The 22,828-nt window shown below is 42.2% G+C and overlaps 1 protein-coding gene, 1 long non-coding RNA gene and 1 other non-coding gene across 8 annotated transcripts in view; all 3 read right to left on the reverse strand.

Annotated features, from left to right (window-relative positions):
- The window catches only part of WIPF3 (WAS/WASL interacting protein family member 3), an 88,607-nt gene that overhangs the window by 29,976 nt on the left and 35,803 nt on the right, over nt 1-22,828 (reverse strand). Inside the window, exon 2 of one of the 6 annotated variants that reach the window (XM_028489933.2) lies at nt 1,032-1,177. The exons of the other annotated variants lie outside the window; for them this stretch is intronic. Coding sequence (XP_028345734.1) covers nt 1,032-1,085 — 54 coding nt within the window. The 5' untranslated portion in view covers nt 1,086-1,177. The remainder of the gene's footprint in view (nt 1-1,031; nt 1,178-22,828) is intronic. 6 annotated transcript variants of the gene reach the window in all.
- LOC112067182 (small nucleolar RNA SNORA25) lies at nt 10,792-10,918 on the reverse strand. The gene has a single exon (XR_002893131.1). It is a non-coding gene; the product is annotated as a small nucleolar RNA SNORA25 (small nucleolar RNA).
- On the reverse strand, nt 16,339-18,383 carry LOC114486303 (uncharacterized). Its single transcript, XR_003679828.2, has 3 exons — nt 18,328-18,383; nt 16,705-16,831; nt 16,339-16,503 (listed from the first exon to the last, which is right to left on the reverse strand). It is a non-coding gene; the product is annotated as an uncharacterized lncRNA (long non-coding RNA).

The following is a 22,828-nucleotide window of genomic DNA, read 5'->3' on the forward strand; positions in this document are numbered from 1 at the left end:
CCATGGCCACTGAGCCTGCACGTCCGGAGCCTGTGCTCCGCAACGGGAGAGGCCGCAGCAGTGAGAGGTCCGCGTACCGCAAAAAAAAAAAAAAAAAAAAAAAAAAAAAAAAAAAAAGGGGGTGAAGGTGCTTTGAAATTGTCTTCCTAGTTACAAGAAAAACAACACAATGAATTGCATTCTTCTGTTTAAAGAAGCAACTGGATTCCTATCTCTAACAACCCCTGAATAGGGGTGGCGGTGTTGGTCTCATCTACTTTAGATTTTTAAATTTATTACCAAAATGCACCCCCCACTCCCTGACCTCGTCCATCCCAAGCTTTTTAGGTGAGGGCTATGAAGAACGTTGTGTATCCTTGGGATAATGATTTTAATTTGAGTTCCTACTTAGCACAAGCCTCAATACATTCCTGACAATTCCACATGACAGACTTGTTGACAAATATCTTCCAAATCAGCAGGAGGATATGGCAAGTCCCATCATGTTTATGTTTTGCAGTTCAACTCGCTGGACTAAATTTAACATTCCTTCTTTGACTTCTCTGCTTTTTTTCCTGTGCCACGGTCTGCCCTGATGATTTTCCACCAGAGGGCTCTCCCTCACCTGATATTAGTATGGTATCCTTCAGTCGTCTCCTGTGAGGTAGGAAAGAGCGAATAACTTCATGGCTAAGGGGACTACAGCTTAATTGGTTTTGTACAAAAGGACATCTAAGGACATATTCATTTGCACATTGAAGACCATATTTACCGTGACAGTTGTTTCTACTCCATCTTCAATATTTATTAACAATTCATCCGTAATTTGCTTTCTTAAAAATCTACAAGCCTAAGAAGTCTTGTTACCGTGGTTACAGTATACAGAAACAGGAAAGAGAAGATTTTCAAATATTCACTGGGTCTTTTATTCTATGTAAATCCTGATTATTGGCAACTTCACTAAAAATATAATCGAGAGAGACAGTTACTCCAGAACACTTTTCCCATGGCAAATATATCCACCAAACACGCCTCCCTGTCCCCCTACGTACAAAACAAAAATCTAAACCATCATTTTGAAGTTTGCTCCTGTTCTTTCTTAACATTGTTATCGAGTGTGACAGTTTGTTGAGTTCCACACAAAGCTTTTGTTGACTCGGTTCTTCTAAAACAAGCTTCCAGTGGAATAGCCTGGATCCTAAAAAGAGGCAAAATAGCAGAACAGTAATGCAAATTAGCCCATCGCCCTGCCAAATACAGGCTGAAAAATGGAAGTGAACCAGGAATATCAGAAACAGTACTAACTGGGCCAAGGGTGATGAGGTGTCTGTCCTCCTGTCTTGATAAATTATAAAAACTTTGGCATATCCATTTGTCGTTCCAACAAATGAGTCGATCAGGTTTCAGTATAGTTTGGGGGAGAGGGATGGCAGTCCAGCCCAAATGGAATTAAATGCATGTCCTCCTGCTATTTGTGACCCTGCCACCCTATGCCATTACTACATCTGTCTGATTGATCCTGGTTTCTGTGAGAAACCCTAATCAAAATCTAGGGGTTTGATCCAAATCTAGCAGGTTGTTTGTCTCAAAGATGATCTAAACCCAATCATTCCAGTACGATGCCAGCCTTGCAGTCTCCCAAAGGGACTTTCTCCAGTGTGGCTGTTAAACCTCAAATTAGGGCTTCCCCGGTGGCGCAGTGGTTGAGAGTCTGCCTGCCGATGCAGGGGACACGGGTTCGTGCCCTGGTCCGGGAAGATCCCACATGCCGCGGAGCGGCTGGGCCCATGAGCTGTGGCCGCTGAGCCTGCGCGTCCTGAGCCTGCGCTCCGCAACGGGAGAGGCCACAGCAGTGAGAGGCCCGCGTACCGCAAAAAAAAAGAAAAAAAACCCCCTCAAATTAGTACTCAGGTTTCCAGGTACACAGCCTGCTCATTAGCCCAGCCCTCAGCTTCCTCCTGCTTCCTCCAAACTTGGGGGCAGACAGGTATCAGTCACCAGGGTACTTGCATTTCTTTACTAAATCTGAATCCCAAGGACAGCCAGAACTGGCACTACCTTCCTCCAGCTGTTACCGTCTTTATGTAGGAGAAGAGAGAGCCTGAGATCCAAAAGAGAGACAGGAAATATTTTCAGAGAAAATGAACTTCCCCCTGTCAGGCCTGACACAATGTTCCCTGCACCCCAAATATGCACAAGTCAGGCTGTTCCAGAATGAGGCATTTTGAGATCTAATAGTTTCATTTCTCATTTTCAGAAATCCAAATACCTTCTGTCCTCCTTTTTTAAAGCCTGGCTTCTTAAACAACTGTCTACAGACCCAGGACTGTGACCTGGAGTACAGAGCTGCCTCACAGACTGCCACTTGCTTATCAGGAGGTAAAGCAGAGTTAGGACCCTTTCGTTGGGGCTATAGACTATAGGAGAGTCTGGTCCTATTCTCTACACCCATGAGGAAGTCCATCCCTCAGAGTCATCTCACCCACTGGCATCGCTTTGGTTACCATACGCTGGCAGCTACCTCCTTGCCCAAGGACCTGGAGGCCATCTCAGACCCTTCCCTGTTCCTTGTTCTCAACAGCCACTCCATCACAAACTCCTGTTGATTTTTCCTGAGTGATTACTCTAGAATCTGGCTCCTTTTCTCCATCTCTGTGGTGCTGACTTAATGCAGGCCACCAGCACTTCTGGATTCCCTCACCTGGTCTTCCTGCCTCCTGTCTCATCCTCTTCCACACAGCCATCAGAGTGATCAGTATAAGGGACATGTCACTTACCATGTCCCTCCCCTCCATAAAAATCTCTGCTGGTGCCCCACTGCCCTCAGGATCAAGTTCAAGTCCCGTCATGTTGCACAAGGCCCTTAGTGACCAGCCCAGACCTTCCACTTCTTGAGCCTTCCAGGCTGAAGCTCACCTCTGGACCTTAGCTTGAGCTAATCTCTCTGCTCTTTTCACACTTGTCTCTTGGCTATTTTCCAGGAGGCCTCTTGATCCTGGAAGGCCAGATAAAGAGCCCTTTTTTGTTCCTAGAACAACGTGCTTACCCGTAGTAGTGCCCCTGCCACCCGGATCAAGTGACTCTGCTCAAAACCTGCAATGGTTTTCCATTTCCCTTGGGATAAAAAAGTCAAAGTCCTCATTAACATCACCTGCTGGGCTTGACTGTATTTCTGTATTCTACCCTGAGTTTACCTATAAATGCCAACATTTTTCTACCCACACCAGTGTAATAAAGCAGTTCCACTGTATAGCAATGCCTCCCTACCTACAACTGTACTTCCAATCCTGTACTCCTACTTCTGCCTCTTCTGGGAATACTCCTGCTGCCTCAGCCCTGCTGTACCTGCCCAAACTTTTTCTTCTCCTTTGAGCTCTACATCAAAAACAGTTTTCTATACAAGATCTTTTTTTGGTAAACTTCTTCAACTAGCCTTTTCTTTATATGATCCGCACACAGCCCCTCCAAAGCACATCATTTGTAATTCTCTATAGCACTACTCATATCTTGCCAAATATTAGAGCTCTTACATATTGCTTTTCCTCTTATTTTTGAGTGGCGACTCTTAGCATGCAAAAAATAAGCCATTCCTCTATTAGTACCAGCATATCCAGCTTTAAAAAAAAACTGTGAGCAGTATTTTGTTGAAATGAAATCTATATAAACTTTAAGCCCCTAGATTTTTGACATCTGTCTGCTGCAACAAAACATGCAGGTATGGGAAGAGAAGCCACTGCCTTTGAGGTTACGCCACAGCTCTGATTCTTCAAACTGTCTTCACACTTTTATCCTTCAGTCACTTTGTCCCAAGAAATGGGGATACAGCACCATTCTCTCTTATTCGATAATGCCAACATTCCCAGGCTTTCAAGACTAAAATTTAAATTATAAGACAGGCTGCTTTAAAAACCTATGTTGGACCTGGAAAGAACAACCCTGTAAACTCAAAAAGAGCCTAGCATTGGTAGTCAAGGACCTGGCGCTAGGAACTGCTAAGAAATAATACATAGTTGGAGCACTGTCTCAAAAACTGGTTGAGGTTTCATATCTTCGATTTATTTTAGACAAAAAGTACTATCAAAAAGAAATATGCTCCCATCCCAGCAGATTAATTTGCAAACTAGTGAGATAACCCTACTGTCATCAGTTCCAGCTCATCACTCCCAGCATTACCATTTCTGTCAAAGGCTTTCTCCCATTCATCGAAGCTTGAAACCTGTGACTCCTTCCTCTCCTTCATTTGAAATAATCAGCTTTCACTGAGATCTGGTTCTTTCTCTTTACTATGCACATAAAGGTGACTTTGGAGTCTGGGTAAGAAAGCTGCAACATGCAAAGGGTGACAGCAACAGCAATAACATAAAGAAATGGGAAGGCATTTGTGTGTGCCCTGTACTGTTCCAAGTACTTTACGTGTATTAATTCATTTAAAGGGCACTTGGACAATCTCATGATGTAGGTACTAGTTATGAGTATCATCTACAGTTTACAGATGAGGCACAGAGGGGAAGCAGGCTATCTATCTCTAGTAAGTGGAGAGCTGAGAGGTGAGCCCAGGCGAGTCAGGCTCTCTTAACCACCATGCTAACCCCTTAGTAATGACATCACCCAGGAAAATAGTGAAGGTTGAACACCCAGGAAATACATGGCAAGCCTGCAGCTGGGTAGGGGGAGTGGCCCAACTGCCTTCTGGCCCAGGACCACGGCAGATGTTGCTTCACATGAAGTGTGACAGCCAGAGTAGGAAGGAAGGGGCAGGGAAGGGCATCAGAAGCAAAAGAAGGGCAGAGAGAGAAAGAAAGAGAGAGAGAGAGAGAGAGAGGCTGGGGCCCAAGGAGCTAAGTGCTAGGCCTTTGCCAGGGCCAGAAAGGACAGCCAAGGCTGAACGATGGACTCTGAAAACAGTCTGATTACTGCATTAAACGTGAGCCAGCAGCTGTCTTGGCAGGGGGGAGGGCTGAGAGTACTTAAAATGGAAACTGCTTAGAGTAACCCTATGCTGTGAGGCTGATGCCCTCAACTGTAAATAGCCTGTATCTGAAACTCCCTCTTCAGGTAACACAGAAGCTTGCGTGGGCCAACTCTGTTGGTCCACCTAGGTCCCCTACTCTCCTTTCACACCTCCCTGCTGGCTGCAGGGAAAAATGCAGGGTTTTCAGCATATGGCCTCCCTTTGTTGACTCTGAAATAAAGATTATGAGCACTGCTCAAATATGAAAGGAGACAAAGTTAGCAAAAATAATCAAAAGGGGAAATTCCAAAATTTCTAGAAAGTTCAAGATGTTTCCAAAGTATTTCACCTATTACAGATGATAATGTAAATGTATCTAGACTTGCTTTTCTCACCGTCACTTTACTGGGTCCTTTGGATGGAGAAGCCTCTGGGTCTGGACTTGGATTGGACCCTAGAGAAACAATGACTTACAGCTTAGCTCAAGGACAGCACTGAAAGGGTCTCACTGCTGGATCCGATGATATTCTCATCCATTACAGAACCTGCTTCCAAACCCCTCTGGGTCAGGCCCCTAGGTCAACAGACCTAGTCTGCTCGGCATATGTGCTCTATAATTCCGTCATCACCCTTGTACCTCACTCCAGTTCTGGGCCCACTGATGAAGAGTGGCAGGCCCTTCCTTCTCTATTTAGCATCCAAGGAGTCCTTCTTTGGCCTGCAGGTGATCCTCTACACCCCACCTGATGTCTCTGTGGTCCGTGCTCTTGACATCATTTGTTCTTCCCTGCCACTTCTTTTGGTGCTGTTGGGCTGCCAAAAGTCTATTTGCTGGCTAGCTGTTAAGAAGGCAGTATGATATAGTGGAAAGAGCTGGGCCCAAGGGTCAGTTCTACAATTTACTATTCTGATCTGGCTGAGTTACCACTTACGGAAGCATCTGGGTCCAGTCTGTCATGGGCCAAGCAGTCTTGATAGAGTGAGTCACCCATGGAGGGGCCCACCAGCCTTCTATCAGTGGGAGACAGACATTTCTGCAGTTAAAAATGAGGGTTCCAGAGTCCCCTCATCTTGGATGGGATCCTGGATCCACCATTTATTAGTGGCATAACTTAGGCAAGTTACCTTACCTCTACAGGACTCAACTCTTAGAGACAAAACAAGAAACACTTAATTATGGTTACATAACAGAAGGCAAATGTTATTATCCTTAACTATGATGAAGTTGCTAGAATCAAGTAATATATAAAAAGAATAATAAACTACAACTACGTGGGGTTTAGTCTGAGAACGCAAGGCTGGTTCAATATAGAAAAATCCATCAATAAAGTCCACCATATTAACAGTCTAAAGAAGAAAAATCACATGATCATCACATACATTGAAGCAGAAAAAACATCTGAAAAAAATTCAATATCCATGCATGACAAAAACTCTCATCAAAGTAGGAATGAAAGGGAACTTTATCAACTAGATAAAGGGCATCAACAAAAAAACTATAGCTAACATTGTAGTTAACGATGAAATATTTTCCCTCTAAGATCAGGACCAAGCAAGGATACTCCCTCTCATCACTCTTATTCAGCATCATAAATGGAAGTCCTAGTGAGTACAATAAGGTAAAGCAAAGAAACAAATGGCATACAGATTGGAAAGGAAGAAATAAAATTGTCCCTATTAATAGGCAACATGATTTTCTATGTAGAAAATTTCAATACATATAAAGTGAAAGTCAGTTTAGCAAGGTTATTGGATACAAAGTCAACACACAAAAATTAATCATATTTTTATATACTTCTCATAAACAACTGGAAACTGGCATTTAAAAAATAAAACCCATGATACCTTAAAATAGGTCCAAGTGCAAATGAAATATGCATAAATCAAACAAAATATGCATAGGATATGGGTTCTAAATACCACTAAAATGCTGATGAAATAAAGAAGACCTAAATAAATGAAGAGATATACTGTGTTCATGAATTGGAAGCCTCCACATAGTAAAGACCCAGAGACTTATAGATATTTACAGACACATAGATTTATAGTTCAATTCTCCAATGCCAATTAAAATCTCAATAAGATTTTAAAATAGATACAGACATGCTGATTCTAAAATTTATATAGAAAGGGAAAGGAACTAAACAGCCAAAGCAATTTTGCCAAAGTGAAAGTTGGAGGACTCACCATTATCTGATTTTTAGACTTAGTACAGGCACAGTAGTCAAGGTGGCATGGTACTGGCAAAGGAGTAGATCCATAGATCAATGGAACAGCATAGAGAATTCAGAAATAGATCCACACAATGGTGGTCAACTGATTTTTGACAAAGGTGCAAAGGCAATTTAATAGAGAAAGGCTAGTCTTTTCAACAAATGATGTTGGAACAATTGGACATCTATATGCAAAGAAATGAAACTAAACCTAAGCCTCATACCTTATACTTAAATTAGTTCAAAATGGATCATAGATCTAAATGTAAAATGTCAAACTATAACATTTTTAGAAGAAAACAGAGAAATCTTTGTGGCCTGGAGTTTGGTAAAGAGTTCTTAGGTGAGACACCAAAAACACAACCTATAAAAGAAAATATTACTAAATTGGACTTTATCAAAAATTTTAAACTTTTGTTTTGGGAAAGACACTACTAAGAGAATGAAAATACAAGCTATGGATTGAGAGAAAATATTTTCAAATTGCAAATGCAACAAAGGATTTGCATCCAAATGTATAAAGAACTCACAAAATTCAACAGTAAGAAAAAAAACCCTTAGTTAAAAAACTTAGGTGTTTTACCAAAGAGTATATATAGAAAACAAATAAAAACATAAAAAGATGTTCAATATCGTTAGCCACTAGGGGAATTTAAACCATGATGAGATATCACCTCACACCTATTAGAATGGCTAAATAGAGCAAAACAAAACAAAAACCTGACAGTACTGTGTGCTGGTGAGAATGAAGAACAACTGGAACTCTCATACATTGTTGATGGGATTGTGCAATGGTACAGCCACTCTAGCAAACAGTTTGGCAGTTTCATATGAAGTTAAACATACACTTAACATATGACCCAGTAATCTCATTCCCGGGTATTTACCCTAGATAAACAAAGACATATGTTCGTACAAAAACTTGTACCTGAAGATTTATATCAGCTTTATTCACAGTCTCCAAGAGCAGAAAACAACCCACATGTCCTTCAGTGAGTGAATGGATTAAACGTATAAAATCCTACCCAGCAATGGAATAAAAATAAGAAAATAAAAAGGAGGAACCCTTGGGCTTCCCTGTGGCAGTGGTTAAGAGTCTGCCTTCCAGTGCGGGGGACATGGGTTCGAGCCCTGGTCCGGGAAGATCCCACATGCTGCCTGGCTGCTGGGCCTATGCGCCACAACTACTGAACCTGTGCTCTAGAGCCCATGAGCCACAACTACTGAGCCTACGTGCCACAACTACTGAAGCCCGCACACCTAGAGCCCGTGCTGTGCAACAAGAGAAGCCACTGCAATGAGAAGCCAGCACACCACAACAAAGAGGAGCCCCCACTCGCCGCAACTAGAGAAAGCCCGCTTGCAGCAACGAAGACCCAACACAGCCAAAAATAAATAAATAAAAAATAAATTAAAAAAGGAAAAAAAAGGAAGAACACTTGATATACACAACATGGATGATTCTCAAGTGAAGAAGTTAGGCTCATATAATTGCATACCATATGCTTATATTTCAAAGACATTCTGGAAAAGGCAAAACTATAGTGACAGAGAACAGATCAGTGTCTGCCAGGGGTAAAGGATGAGGAGGGTGTGACTACAAAGGGGTAGCACTGGGGAGTTTTGGGGTGATGGAAAAACTGTATCCTGTATCCTGATTTTGGTGGTGGTTACACAAATCTCTATGTGTGTTATACTTAATTCACAGGGATGTTACCGTTCCCTGAAAAAGTCAATCTTACTATATGCTAATTTAAAAAATAAAAACAAAATAAAAAATACAGCTGAGAAAATGTGGGAAGTGGAAGATAGAAAAGAGATGGAGCAAATGGTATGAGCACCAATGACTGCATCTTACAACACAGAGGGCCCAAACATAATGTCAAATGCTGACCCCAAACAACAGGAGTTCAAAGTGTATTCTTTAAAGTTACACAGTGTGATGGTAAATTTTGTGTCAGCTTACTGGGCTAAGGGATTCCCAGATAGCTGGTAAAACATTATTAGAACTACCATATGACCCAGTAATTCCACTCCTGGGTATATATCTGAAAAAAACAAAAACATTAATTCAAAAAGATACATGCACCCCAACATTCATAGCAGCATTATTTATAATTGCCAAGATATGGAAGCAATCTAAGTGTCCATCAACAGATGAATGGATAAAGAAGATGTGAGATATATATACATGTATACACACAAACACACACACACACACACACACACACACACACACACACACACACACAATGGAATACTACTCAGCCATAAAAAAGAATGAAATTTTACCATTTGCAGCAACATGGATGGACCTGCAGTGCATTATGCTGAGTGAAATAAGTCAAAGATAAATACTGTATAATGTCACTTGTATGTGGAATCTAAAAAATACAACAAACTAGTGAATATAATGTAAAAGAAGCGGACTCCCAGATATACAGAACAAATTAGTGGTTACCAGTGGGGAGGTAGGGGAGGGGCAGGATAGGGGCAGGAGAGTGGGTGGTACAAACTATTGGGTGTAAGACAGGCTCAAGGATGTATTGTACAACATGAGAAATACAGCCAATATTCTGTAATAACTGTAAATGGAAAGTAACCTTTAAAAATTGTATTAAAATCTTTTTTTAAATTTACAATTTTGAAAAAAATTGTGTGGAAATGTAAAGAGTCAAATACACCTCCCCCAAAATGAAAAAACAATAAACAATCAATATCTAACATAAATAAATGAACAAATAACAGAGAAAGTATTATAAAATACTATGTAATGTGTCAAAAGAAGGCAGGATTAAGACTATATGGTTCTTTCACCTTTCTCTCTGCCTTCTTCCCCTTCCCGGACCGGGGCACGAACCCGTGTCCCCTGCATCATCAGGCGGACTCTCAACCACTGCACCACCAGGGACGCCCCCTATGTATTTTTTTTTTTTGAGAAGAACTGGCATCTTGCCAATATTGTCTCCCTATCCATGAACATGGAATATCTCTCTGTTTACTTAGTTCTTCCTTGATTTTATTCATCAGAGTTTTATAGTTTTCCTCATATAGATCTTGTTTATATTTTGTTAGATAATACCTAAGCATTTCATTTGGGGAGGTGAGTTTCATTGAATTTTTAAATGTTGATGCTCCGGTGGCATTGTTTAGGGATTAGTGTTTGTAACATTTCAATAATCAACAAAGTAACTTTCTTTTATAATTGTGTCTTCTTGAATGGGGCTGGGAACACAACAAAAATTCTCTGGTATACAAATAATCTGATTTATACTCCACAACCATGGATTTGGGAGTACATTATCAAAGCCTGAGGACATCAAGGAATCTTCACAAGGGGGAGAAAGAACTATCTAACATAAGTGATTTATGAAAATGATACATAAGCTACAATTTAGGTATTGAAGAAAAAAAGAAGAAAACCAAAAAAGAAGAAAAGCTTGAAGGAAATGATTAAAATTTAAAATGCCAAATTTATTTTTGGATCCTTCTCTAAAAGGTATAAATCTGGAATAACCTATTACTATTTATCACTTTATATGAATGAATTGAGTACAGTAGATGATCAATTTTATAAAATTTATAATCGTGTTTTTTTTTAAAGTTGGAAGATATTTACATTTATTTTTACTTTCCCTAGCATGAGTGGCTTGTATCTCCATCTGGAAAACATAGCACTATCAAGTTACTATTATATCCAGTGGAGAACTCAGTCTTTGGTCACAGCGTAAAGAGCTCCTGGATTTGGTCCCATCAGCCCTCTTTGAAATGACCTTATAATCGTGTTTTTTAATGTAATAATTAAAAGTCATTTAGGAATTGTTTGTATAGGGACAGCATTATAAGATTCTGGGAAAAAAACTTCAATTTTTTAAACCTCTTTTGTAAAGTTATATTTTTGTTATTAGGAAAATATTTGTTACATCTAGATATATATGGACAAAACATCAAACATAAGTAAATACTGGAAATTAGGTACTTCTATGCCATAATTTGCAAGAAAAGTATAACTCCTTAGTTCTAGCATTGCCAAACTGAGACTGTTGCTCTCATGCATTCTACAACAAAATTCATTGAACATCTCCTATGGGCAGGGACAGAGCAGGCGGAAGCCAGGCACTTTGACATATTACTTGCTGGGTAAGGTTCAGGAATGTGCCAGCAGAGCAGAAACACCTGGAATCTACTCAGTCTACCTTTGGGCCTTGCTGGCACTTGTGCAACATACATAGGTCACCTCAAAATGAGTTGAGTTTGCAGCCCCAGGCTTATGTTTCCAACTGACTGCTGAACATCTCCACGTAAGTGTCCCACTAGCACCTTAAACTCAACACATCCAAAACAAACTCACTATCTCCCGCATATCATCCCCCAAATCACATACACGCGCGTGCACACACACACATACCTGTGCACCTGTTACTCCTGTGACATGGATCTCAGCAATATCCTTCATGTTAACCACCTCGAAACCAAGAACTCCCTGTATCACACTCTTGACGTTCTATGATTTGTCAAATTTGTCTACTAGCAACTTTAATTCCAAAGTGTGTCTCAAATTCTTAACACCCTTTCTCGTTCCACCTCCACTTTTTGTTTCCATGTTTCACTTCTCCCCACACCACTTAAACCACATTAGCAATGGGAGTAGGTCAGCAGCCTTCAGGTGTGCAGGTGAGGGTAGGAAGTCTGAGAGTCATGGATTTAAATGCCTTCATAATATGCCTCTCACTTTCAAAAATCTCCACTCTCTGGTTAACCTTTCATGTTCTTCCTCCAATTTTCTTCTTTAGATCTAGATGAGACATCCACAGAATTAGGATAAAACTCACTTGGCATGGTGTTTAAGGTCTTCTAGAATCTGACCGCAGTCCATGTTTCCACCTTCTACCCCACACATTTTACATCCCACCCACCTGGCCCAGTTCCCCATCCCCTGTATTGGTCATGCACTTGGTATCTTAAGGTCAAGATTCATGCATTCTCTCTGGATGATATGCCCCTTTCCTCCAACTCTGCCAGTTAAAATCACATTCATCTTCCAAGGCCTAGCTATAAAGCCTCTTCCGGAGAAGCCTAAATTAATCCGAGTCAGAATTAATTCTTTGCATTTCAACTCATCCACTTATCATATAATAGCCATACATTTTAGAAGTTTAACCCAGATACGCAGATATCAGCTGAGGTTTCCTGAGCCCTTGAGAGCAGAGCCATTCTTGATGCCCTTGGGAATCCCAAATCCTCCCAAAGATTTCTGCAATTTAAAGGGCTTTTATGCGTCATGGGCATGCTTGCTTCCAGATTCCAGGCAGCAACCTCGAATCAAGCGCTGGGCATCCCTGGCCCTCACATGGCCGCTCCTCATCCCGATACAGGAGGATTCATTTGGCTCAGCATCCCTAGTCACCCACCTCAAACCAGTGTTCTGGCACCTCTCTCTCGCTCCCTTCTTTACTATCTTTTCCCTCTGCTAAACCTCTTAGGAACAAAGCAAATTCCTCCCCTTGCTTTGTGTGGTGCCGTTTAGTCATTCTTGTTATTGCTTCATTCCTGCCCTCAAGTTCCACGCCCCGCCCCGCCTCTTCATAGTTTATAAAGATATGTTCCCAAAGACAGGCCCCTCTTTAAGAAGGATTCTGGTGCCAGTTGCTGAGATCATATGTTTCACATCTTGATGTGCATCTGTCCTCCCCAAGTAAGTTCTTGAGGCAGAAATTATGTCTTAACCTTTCCAGCATTCAGCACAACGCTTTATATATAATAAACACTGCCCAAAATTCACTAAAATAAAATGAGTTATTTAATGTGAAAATACACTGTGAATTTAAAATAAAACAAGTATTTTTGTCATGAGAATCACAGGAGGGCCTGCCAGGGCACCAAAGTGTGACTCATACAACATACTCTTATTAATGACACTCCTTGTATATTTTTAATAAAATGGGGCCACCTCAAACCCTCCCTTAAAAATACAGTAGCATCTGTTTCACTGAATGCCAGCAATTCTAGAGGACAGCAGAAATAGATAGAAGGTCATGACAGCTGCAATGAATCAAGATGAAACGTAGGCTTTCATTGTTCTTAATAATCGTCGAAACATCTTTATGACAATTATGACAGCGAAAGAATTTTGCTTAAATGGAACAGACCTATCATCTGAGGAAGTGAATTATAACAGAATAAACGGGGGTCTATTTTTAGTTCACTTCACTCAACTGAGTTTTTGTTTTACATCTCCTAAAATTAGGCCTGCTGATTGAGGCTATATGCATTCGGAGTGGTGCAACCATTGCTTCTGCAAACTGAGATATCTCCCCGTCTACTGTCCTTCCTTTGCACTGATGGATTGCTTGGCGTCTCAGTGAAGTCAACTCCTCACCCCAAGGAAGGGGCTCCAGTCCTGCTTGGGGAAAGGCCATTTAAAGACCACCAGGCTACTGGTACCAGTGATGGCAGCCATTCTTCTTCCAGGCTGAAGTCTGTTCAGATGATGAAACATCTAGAAGTCACAAGACTCTTTAAGGAACAGAATATCAATGAAGTCAACAAAAACTAACTGCCTTTGATGTGCCAGCTACTACTCTGATCTCTAAGACATTTAATTCCATCTTAAGAACCAATAATACTTGGTATTATTGGCAGAAAATATGACTACATTACATGAATGTAAGACAGTAAAAAACTAACACGTAAACTACGTTTTTAAAATTCCACTAATCTTTGGTACTTATTCTGTTCATTTTGAGTAACAACACTATCGAAGGGATAGTTTTCAAGATAAAGAACATTGGACGAAACACAGAATTTAAATCTTGATGAAAAAACAGCTGTTAATAGTCGGGGAGGCTGAGTGTCTGGGGGGCAGGAGGGATGAGGGAATTCTCTGTATTTTCTGAGAACCTAAGACTGCTTAAAAAATAGTCTATTAAATACTCAGCCATAAAAAGAAACGAAACTGAGTTATTTGTAGTGAGGTGGATGGACCTGGAGTCTGTCATACAGAGTGAAGTAAGTCAGAAAGAGGAAAACAAATACCATATGCTAATGCATATATGTGGAATCTAAAAAAACTGGTTCTGAAGAACCTAGGGGCAGGACAGGAATAAAGATGCAGATGTAGAGAATGGACTTGAGGACACGGGGAGGGGGAAGGGTAAGCTGTGACAAAGTGAGAGAGTGGCATGGACATATACACACTACCAAATGTAAAATAGATAGCTAGTAGGAAGCAGCCGCATAGCACAGGGAGATCAGCTCGGTGCTTTGTGTCCACCTAGAGGGGTGGGATGGGGAGGGTGGGAGGGAGACGCAAGAGGGAAGGAGGTATGGGGATATAAGTATATGTATAGCTAATTTACTTTGTTACGCAGCAGAAACTAACACACCATTGTAAAGCAATTACACTCCAATAAAGATGTTAAAAAAAGTCTATTAAAAAAAATCAAGTCACATACATACACATACAGATACATTCCAGTGCTTATATGGAAGTATTTTAAAGAAAATCGTAATATTAAAGCACCCTAGTCATCAAAGACATGGTCTAGAGGGGGGATCAAGGAATAGTGGATGCCTCAGATGACACCAATGGCAACAGCTAGTCCCCAGGAGCTGGAGATCTGGAAGGTGTGTTTTACCACTGAATTAGCAGATGCCTGTACAGAACTTTTTGATTTGTTTGGTTAACCAAAGAATTAAATACCTGATAAACCAGGAAAAAAAATCTGTAGAAGCCAAGTACTGTGGAAAGGGTTTAGGAAACGTTTGCGGAAGCAGAATTTTAAAAGATGGCTGTGTCAACTCTTTGTGGAACGAGATGGAGCATAATGAAATAAAAATCAAGAAGAATTCATTTATTTATATTTTTCTCAAATAATTGAGAAAAATGGTGTCACGATTATTTTTGAAAAGGAAGCAACTTGGTTTAGCTTCTGAAATGCTAGGTTATGAGGAAGTAAAGTTTCATTGCACTATGTCACTGAGCCAGGACAGGAGTGGGGTGGGAGAGGCTCCCAGAGTGCAAAATTGAGGGGGTATGGAAGTGCCTGGAGTGAGTGCCTGGGTGCTACCTGCACTGTTTTCCACTTTGGTGAGGAAGGCAGCTTTTTAACACAATCCTTTAATGATTATGGTCTATTATCACTCAGTTCTGGTTAACCTACAGTCTTTTGTCCTTGCTGCGATGAATACACATTACTTTGTATTCCTAGCTTTTCATGTGTTTTATCTGAAGGTAGACACCAACAGGCTCCACTGATTTGGGAATCTCGCAGCCTAGCACAATGATTTGAAAAAAATACCCCAGACATTAGAGTAACACGCCTACTGACTGGTGGATTTTAAGATTTACTAATGAAACGTAACTAAAGTAAAAAAAAAAAAAAAAAAAAAAAGTATTTCTCAAACTTCTTATATTGCCCATGAGGTTTTTACATGATATGAATCCCATCCCATCTACCTTCTGTCCAAGAGTGTGATCCCATTTTCTATTAAGAGCTAGCAGGGCTTACCCTGGGTCTACCCATCCACTCCAGCCATAACTGAGCCCCATTATTCCAGCAAGAATCAATAACAACAAGGTCCCAAGAAGGGATTCAACAGCTGCTGTTCGGCCTGCAAGCAGAGCAATTTGCTTTTTGATGGCTGAACGACCAACCTATAATGGATGCTAAAACCATTTAAGGTGGCAAGGATTAGACACAGTTCTCCCTATAAACTTCTAGAAATAGACGTTATCTCTTCATCGATTCTGAAATGCATTACCTGTGCAGCACACTCAGCAGTTTATGTCATTAGGAGCAAAGGCCTTTAAACAAGGTCTTAGAGACAGATGGCCCCTGCTAATCAGAGATTCTGCATTTTCTAAATAGTAGACAAAATAAGACAAAACAGAACAAGAACAGAACAGAAAAAAAAAAAGTGGAAAACCTTGGGGGAAAGGATGTGCATACACAGCAGGGAGTGAAGATGCGAGATGCAGATTCTGTGGGGAGTCCCCTGGGGAGAACTGACTCTGCAACTAGATTTGCCCCAAGTGACCTTTCCTCCCAGTGTGTTGGAGCAACAGAGAGGACAGAGGAGGGGTGTCACTGATCCGAGGGAGCTGGTGAGCAGTTTCTGCCCTACTAATAACAGGCCTTGTACATTTGTTTGCTAGGGCTGCCATAAGAAAGAACCACAGCCTGGGTGGTTTAAACAACAGAAATTTATTTTCTCACAGTCCTGGAGGCTAGAAATCCAAGATCCGGGGGTCCGTGGGGTTGGTTTCTTCTGAGGCCTCTCTCCTTGGCTTGCAGATGAGTGTCTCCTCCCTGCGTCTTCACAAGGTCTTCCCCGTGTGTGTCTGTGTCCTAATCTCTTCTATAAAGACATCAGTCATACTGGATTAAGGCCTACCCTAATCACCTTATTTAACCTTAGTTTCCTCTTTAAAGACCTATCAGTCACATATGAGTTTGGAGGGGTCCACAATTCAGCCCATAACATGCTGGGTCCATGACATGGTGTCAAGGCTGTATAACCATCATCCACTTCCCACTACTGGGTGCCTCTGACATTTACCGAAAAGAACTTGGTAACTGTGAACAAGCAACACAGCTTAGTTGCTTGTTCTGCTTCAGGGTCCTCTTAATGCCTCAGCGGGTCTGAGTTCCTTGGTTGTAAAACAGGACACCCAATTTGTCCCTGACTCATTATAACAGTGTGTCAAGGTCAAATGGATGTTAAAATTAGCCCACTTGTTGTCACATAGCATTATCCATAATGAAACATTAATACTGATAATTACTGGCAGACGTTAATACTGCACATCGGAATGCCACACTCCATATTTTAGCTTCCAATTTCATCTCGCTGAGGATTAAAGAACTGAGCCCCAAGTGACTATAAAGTCACTTGGGGCTCAGTTCTTTAATCTGATTAAAGAGTAATCAGATTAATTGGATTAATCAGATTAATTAAGATTAATTAATCTTGGTTTTAGTCTCCGTGGGTATGTTTATTCTTAGGGATTTTATGCACTTTGTTGCAATGTTCAAAGGGAGTGTTTCCTCAGACTCCGTCAAATTTTTCATCGTTAGTGAATAGGAACCCTAGAGATTATTGTGCATTCATTATGTATCGTGCTTCTTCACAAAATTCATTGATTAGCTCTCATAGATTTTGGATAGCCTCTTTTGCATTCTCTAAGTATACTATCATGTCATCTGCAAAACATTAGAATTTTAATTCTTCCTTTCCTATCTGGATTATTTTCATTTCTTTTTTTTCTCTGGTTGCTGAGGCGAAAAGTTCCAAACCTGTGTTGAATAATTGTGATGAGATTTGGCAACCTTGTCTTGTTCGTGTTCTTGAGGAAATGGTTTCAATTTTTCACCCTTGAGGACGATGTTCGCTATGGGTTTGTCATACATGACCTTTAATGTGTGGAGTAGGTTCCCCTATGCCAACTTTCTGAGTGGTTTATTATCATTTTTTTAATCATAAGGTGGTGTTGAATTCTGTCGAAATATTTTTCTGAAAATTCAGCTGAAAATTATTTTGAGGGCCTTAGAATAGTGTTCTATAAATACAGAGAAAATTCTGGGAGGAGCACATCTCTGGTGCAACTTTTAAAATTGTTTTTATGTTGATGTCACCACCAGCAGGTGGCCTGGCTGTGTAACATGAGCTTTGCTGTCACCATAGAGCCCCAGGGAGGGTGTGCTCTCATTCACTGAATGTGAATTTCCAGAGCAGCACCCAACGCCAGGCACCACACTCTGCACTGCTCATTCCATGAAGGGCAAGGCTGGCGCAATCTCTGTCCTCAGGGAGTTTATCAACAGGCAGTGAAGACAGATGATAAACAAATCATCTGAAGTGTAATGATGTTTAAACTTGGTGAGATGCTTCCCAGACATGAATGTGGCAATGAAATGTGAGCTTTTGTTTTGCAATGACTTCATATGAATTCTAAAGCCAGGGAAATGTGAGTAAAAAGGAAAAAGAGCATCCATATGCACAATAACACCACCAACAACTAACACGTCCATGGTTCTTATTCCCTGCTGAGCACTTGGCATGTATTATTAATTCATTTAGTCTTCACATCAACATGGTGAAGTAGATAGTATTTTAACAGAGAACAAAACCAAGGCACAGAAAGTTTAAGTAATTTGCCCACACAATTTTCAAAAAAGATACACAGGAAGTCGGGCTCAGAAGTCTTAACCACTATGCTGTGTTGCCTCTAAAAGAAGGGCCACACCGGTCATGCAACGGCTGCTGTAGAAATCAAAATGTAAAAAGCACTATCAGAAAAGGCCATTCGGGGCTGCCCCAGCCATCTCTGCCATAACCGCAGCCCCAGAGGCAACGTGGTACAAGGGACAGAATGCAGGTCGAAGAGTCCAAAGACCACCAGCTGGGTGACTCTGAGCAAAGATTTAACCTCTCTGTGCCTCAGATTCTTCCTCTATGAATCGGAGATAAGTACGACAAGCGGGTGCCCTGCACATATCTGCTCAGCCTATCCCAGAGGCTGACTTCACAGTTCCCAGACGTGCTAACTGCTTGTTGGTCTCTGCCAGAGGAGTTCCCCAGATGGGAATGCTCGCCCCTGCAGGACTGCTGGAAGTATTGAAAGGAACAAGAGCCCGTAGATAAACCCCCAGCCCCTCGCCCCTCAGTGGCTCAACTCCAGGCAGGCTCTCCAGTGCCCACCTGCAGGAGGCAGCCTGGTTTCCCGCATATTCTTCACAGCTTTCTTCCCTCCACTCTCTTGCTTCCTCACTCCCTTGCCAGAGCCTCTGGGAATCACCTCCCAAATAAACTACTTTAGGCCCAAACACTTGTCTCCAGTCTACTTTGAGGGAAATCCCAAATTAGACAATGATCTGATCCATCTCACTGAGGGTGTGGAAAGGTCAAATGTGACTCCAGGGGAAGGTGTTTGTTCAATTGTCAAGCTGTTTTGAGTAATAATACACAGGCACTATTTCAATTACTGTGGAAAAGTGTCCATGCCAACAAGTGACTTTGAATGCACTCCCTCTTTTTTCCCAGGTTTGTCCTGCCAACCTGAAACTCAGCCATCGTCACGGGTCTGTGGCAGAAACCCCAAATATGGGGTAGTGGGCAACTATATTTGGCAACAAAGAGAACCAGAGGTTTGGTGAAATGCACTGATTCCTGAAGTAAAGAAGGTAAGGGACCTGTCACCTGGAAGATGACAATACACAAAAAGTTACAGTGGGTCCGGGTGGAGGTTGAGGGTTAGTGCTCTGGACATCAAAGCAGAGAGTTAGGGAATTGGGTGCTTGGGCGATTCTTGCTGGTCTTGGTTTTCCTCGGGTCCGGGACTTAAAGTAACACATTCCAGAATGGTGTGTCCTAATACAGCTGCCATATGTCCATTCATTTCGCCTAAGAGCTAAACCAAGGGTGCATGTGCTTTCGTGTGAGCTTACAGTTTTCATCTGGAATCTCACTGGTTCCTTGTATTCTCCCTAGGAGGCTGGTGAGGGGTGGTCATGTCCCTTTTTCTCCCCCTACCTGGCCTCCCTCCATTTTGCACCCGAGAATCCAGTCTTTAAAGAACATGTTTAAACCTTTAGAAGAGCTTTTCTCTTAAGGCGTTACCTAGCAACAATTAAAATAAAACAAAGCAAAAGCAAAATGACATAAAATTAACAGTGGCCCCGCCTCTCTCCCCTATAGGACTGTCCCAACTGTGCGGCCTGAGAGGTGAAGGGCAGAGAGGTCCAAGGTTACACAGAGGGCATGGGTGAGGCAGATGTGCAGGAAGCTCAGCTCCTGGGGCTCCTGCTTGGAGCCACCTAACCTGCAAGGGCACGTGGCTGGTCTTGCCCACAGACTGAGCCCCCTGTGTGCCAAAGTGCAGCGGGAAGGAACACCGTTGAACTTCACAAAGTTTACTGAGCCTTCCAGGTCAATCATTTGACCGCTGCTCTTATCCAAGCCAAACAGACCAAGTGTGGCCCTGTTACTAGTGGAAAATCTATGTGCCTTGAACACAAAACTATATTATTTATGTTAACATAAGTCAGTGGAGGGAGGCTGTGGTCTTGAATGGCCCTGGTGAGGAGAAGCAGCCATGGCTTTTTCCAGATGAGGGGCAGGAATAGCTGTATCCGTGAAATAATCTGGTCAAAAAAAGGAGGGTGCTGGCCTAAAGGGATGGACCCAAGAAGGGAAAGAGGGGCTGCAGTGTGAGTCTGCATGTGCTGAGAAATTATTGGAACGGAAATGGGAAAACCATTGTGCCAAAGAGAAAATCTTGGACATCAGGAAATGACCCTCCCATCTTGCTGTGGAGAGCTCTAGGGCAAAGGGAAATTGCCCATCTCTGTCTCTCCATCCCTTTCTTAGTATCCTCGGGAGGCAGCCTTTCCTGGCACAGAAACTGAAGGCTCCTTGATCAAATCCCACTAAGGTGGATGAAACTGACAAAGCAGGGCCTGGCGTAGCTGGATGTAACCAGGGAGGGTTTAGTGTACTCCTGGAGAGAATAGTGTGACACCCAGGGAGCCTGTGCTCTATCCTGGGGTGCAGGGGACGGGGGAGGGGCTGCCACGAACAGAGCTGCATACTTGTCTGTGTCAGGCACTGGGCCGATGTTTTCAAAGTATCATGTCAATTAATTACTTTATCACCCCATAGAGTATTATTACTTCCATGTCACAGGTGAGGAGACAGGTCTAAAAGGATTTGGCCAGGTTCCAGTATCCACTATGCTTGGATCCAGGTCCATCTGACACAGAAGGCTGTGGCTCTCCCTCACCAGTTCAGGTGTCCTCCCATTGCTCAGGGGCGGCACAGGTGTGCCCACTGGGGACAGTCCTCTCTGCCTCCCTGGAATCACCATTATTGTTGGTGGTGACTCTCCACTTTTCCCCACTCTAGGTTTCCGCAGTGATTCTCAAGGTGGGGAAGGAGGGTGACATGCTCCCCGGTGTCCGTCCAAATCTCTGTGGTGGCCTTTGCAGAAGTGAGCAAAGATAGGCCATATTTCTAGTGAGCCTTCCTCCTTTAGCAATTGGCTTCCTTTCTTCAAAAAATCCTTTCTATTGGATACAATAGTGTGCTTTCGGTGAGCATTTTTTAGCAATAGTCGTGAATTAATGGCAAAAAAGCGCAACTCATTTACCAGCCCTCAGTTGTGTTTGCACAAGGGGCCCCTGAGCTACAGAACTGGGTAGTACTGGGCCCTTTTGCCCTGTGTGCTGAGTCTCCAGCCTCCAGGGGCGGCTGTACTCCCTTGCTGTCATAGATCTGAGCCTCAGCATTATTGTACATTTTTTTTCTTCTAGTCAAACCAATAATATCTTCCAGAAAATCTGACAGTCTGCAATGCCAAAAGGGCTAAAAAAAAATCTGTATTTCACAGTTGCGAGGTTTAAAAAAGTCCCTGGGTGCCTATGATCTGACCTCTTGAGAACAGCTGTTCACCTGCTCAGGAACCCACAAGGGTTTGTTTTGTTTTTATTTTCTGTTTTAAGCCATAACACACTTTCCAAGCTATCTCCACGGCCAAAGGTTTTGCCTCAGAGTGGGTTTTAAAGGTCGTTTCCCCTCACCATCCTCAGCAATCCTTCAGCAAACAACCACAAGAGGCATTTAGTTAGAGAGGAAAGAATGCTGAAGGTGAAAATTTTTCCATATCTGGGTGACCTTGGTGTTGAGAAGAGTTGCCGGCTGGGAAAGTTTTGCTTCAATAATTCCCACCATGTCCTCTGTGCTTTGTCTGAGGAGAAAACACCAGCTAGTGGGAGGTGTCCTTGTACCCAGGCAGAGGACAGTATATGCAACAGTTTCACAAACCATTGTTAGTTATCTGGTGTTCGCACTGGGTCTCAAGGTTTATTTAAATAAAAAGTAGCAAGGGAGATTGTGACCGCCAGCTTCACAGTTTCCCTGACAATCCGATTCAAAGTCACCTGTAGCAATTCTAAGTCTTAGGAGGAAAAAAAAAATTCCATAAATCCACTCAGTGATTAGAGATGACACCTCTGCTGGTAGTGGCGCAAAAAACCTTAACATTAATCCCTAGAAAACGAGGAGCCGGATTATGTGGGGAAGGAGGCAACATAGATAATTTTAAGCAGACATTCTATGCCTACATAGGGCTTACTTTTTTTAAAATTAAAAAGCATGTACTATTTGGTCTCAAACTCCATTTGAATTAGTGAAAGCATGCTACATAATTCCCTCCTTGGTTCTGTTAAATCATCTTTATTTCGCATATTTTGAGGTTGTTGATATCCATTAACATTTTTTATTATGTAACATTAATATAGACAAAAGTTGAGTAGTATAATCAGTCCTCATGTACCATCATCCAGCTTCAACAATTATCAACTCACAGCCAATCTTGTTCTCTTTACCCTGACCTGCTTTTCCCCCTCCAAATCCCTGCTTATTAAAAAACAGATATGGGGCTTCCCTGGTGGCGCAGTGGTTGAGAGTCCGCCTGCCGATACAGGGGATGCGGGTTCGTGCCCCGGTCTGAGAATATCCCACGTGCCGCGGAGCGGGTGGGCCCGTGAGCCATGGCCGCTGAGCCTGCGCATCCGGAGCCTGTGCTCCGCAACGGGAGAGGCCACAGCAGTGAGAGGCCCGCGTACCGCAAAAAACAAACAAACAAACAAAAACAGATATGCAACATTGTATGATATCAAAGAAA

Source organism: Physeter macrocephalus, chromosome 5 (genome assembly GCF_002837175.3).
Source record: "Physeter macrocephalus isolate SW-GA chromosome 5, ASM283717v5, whole genome shotgun sequence".
NCBI lineage: Eukaryota > Metazoa > Chordata > Mammalia > Artiodactyla > Physeteridae > Physeter > Physeter macrocephalus.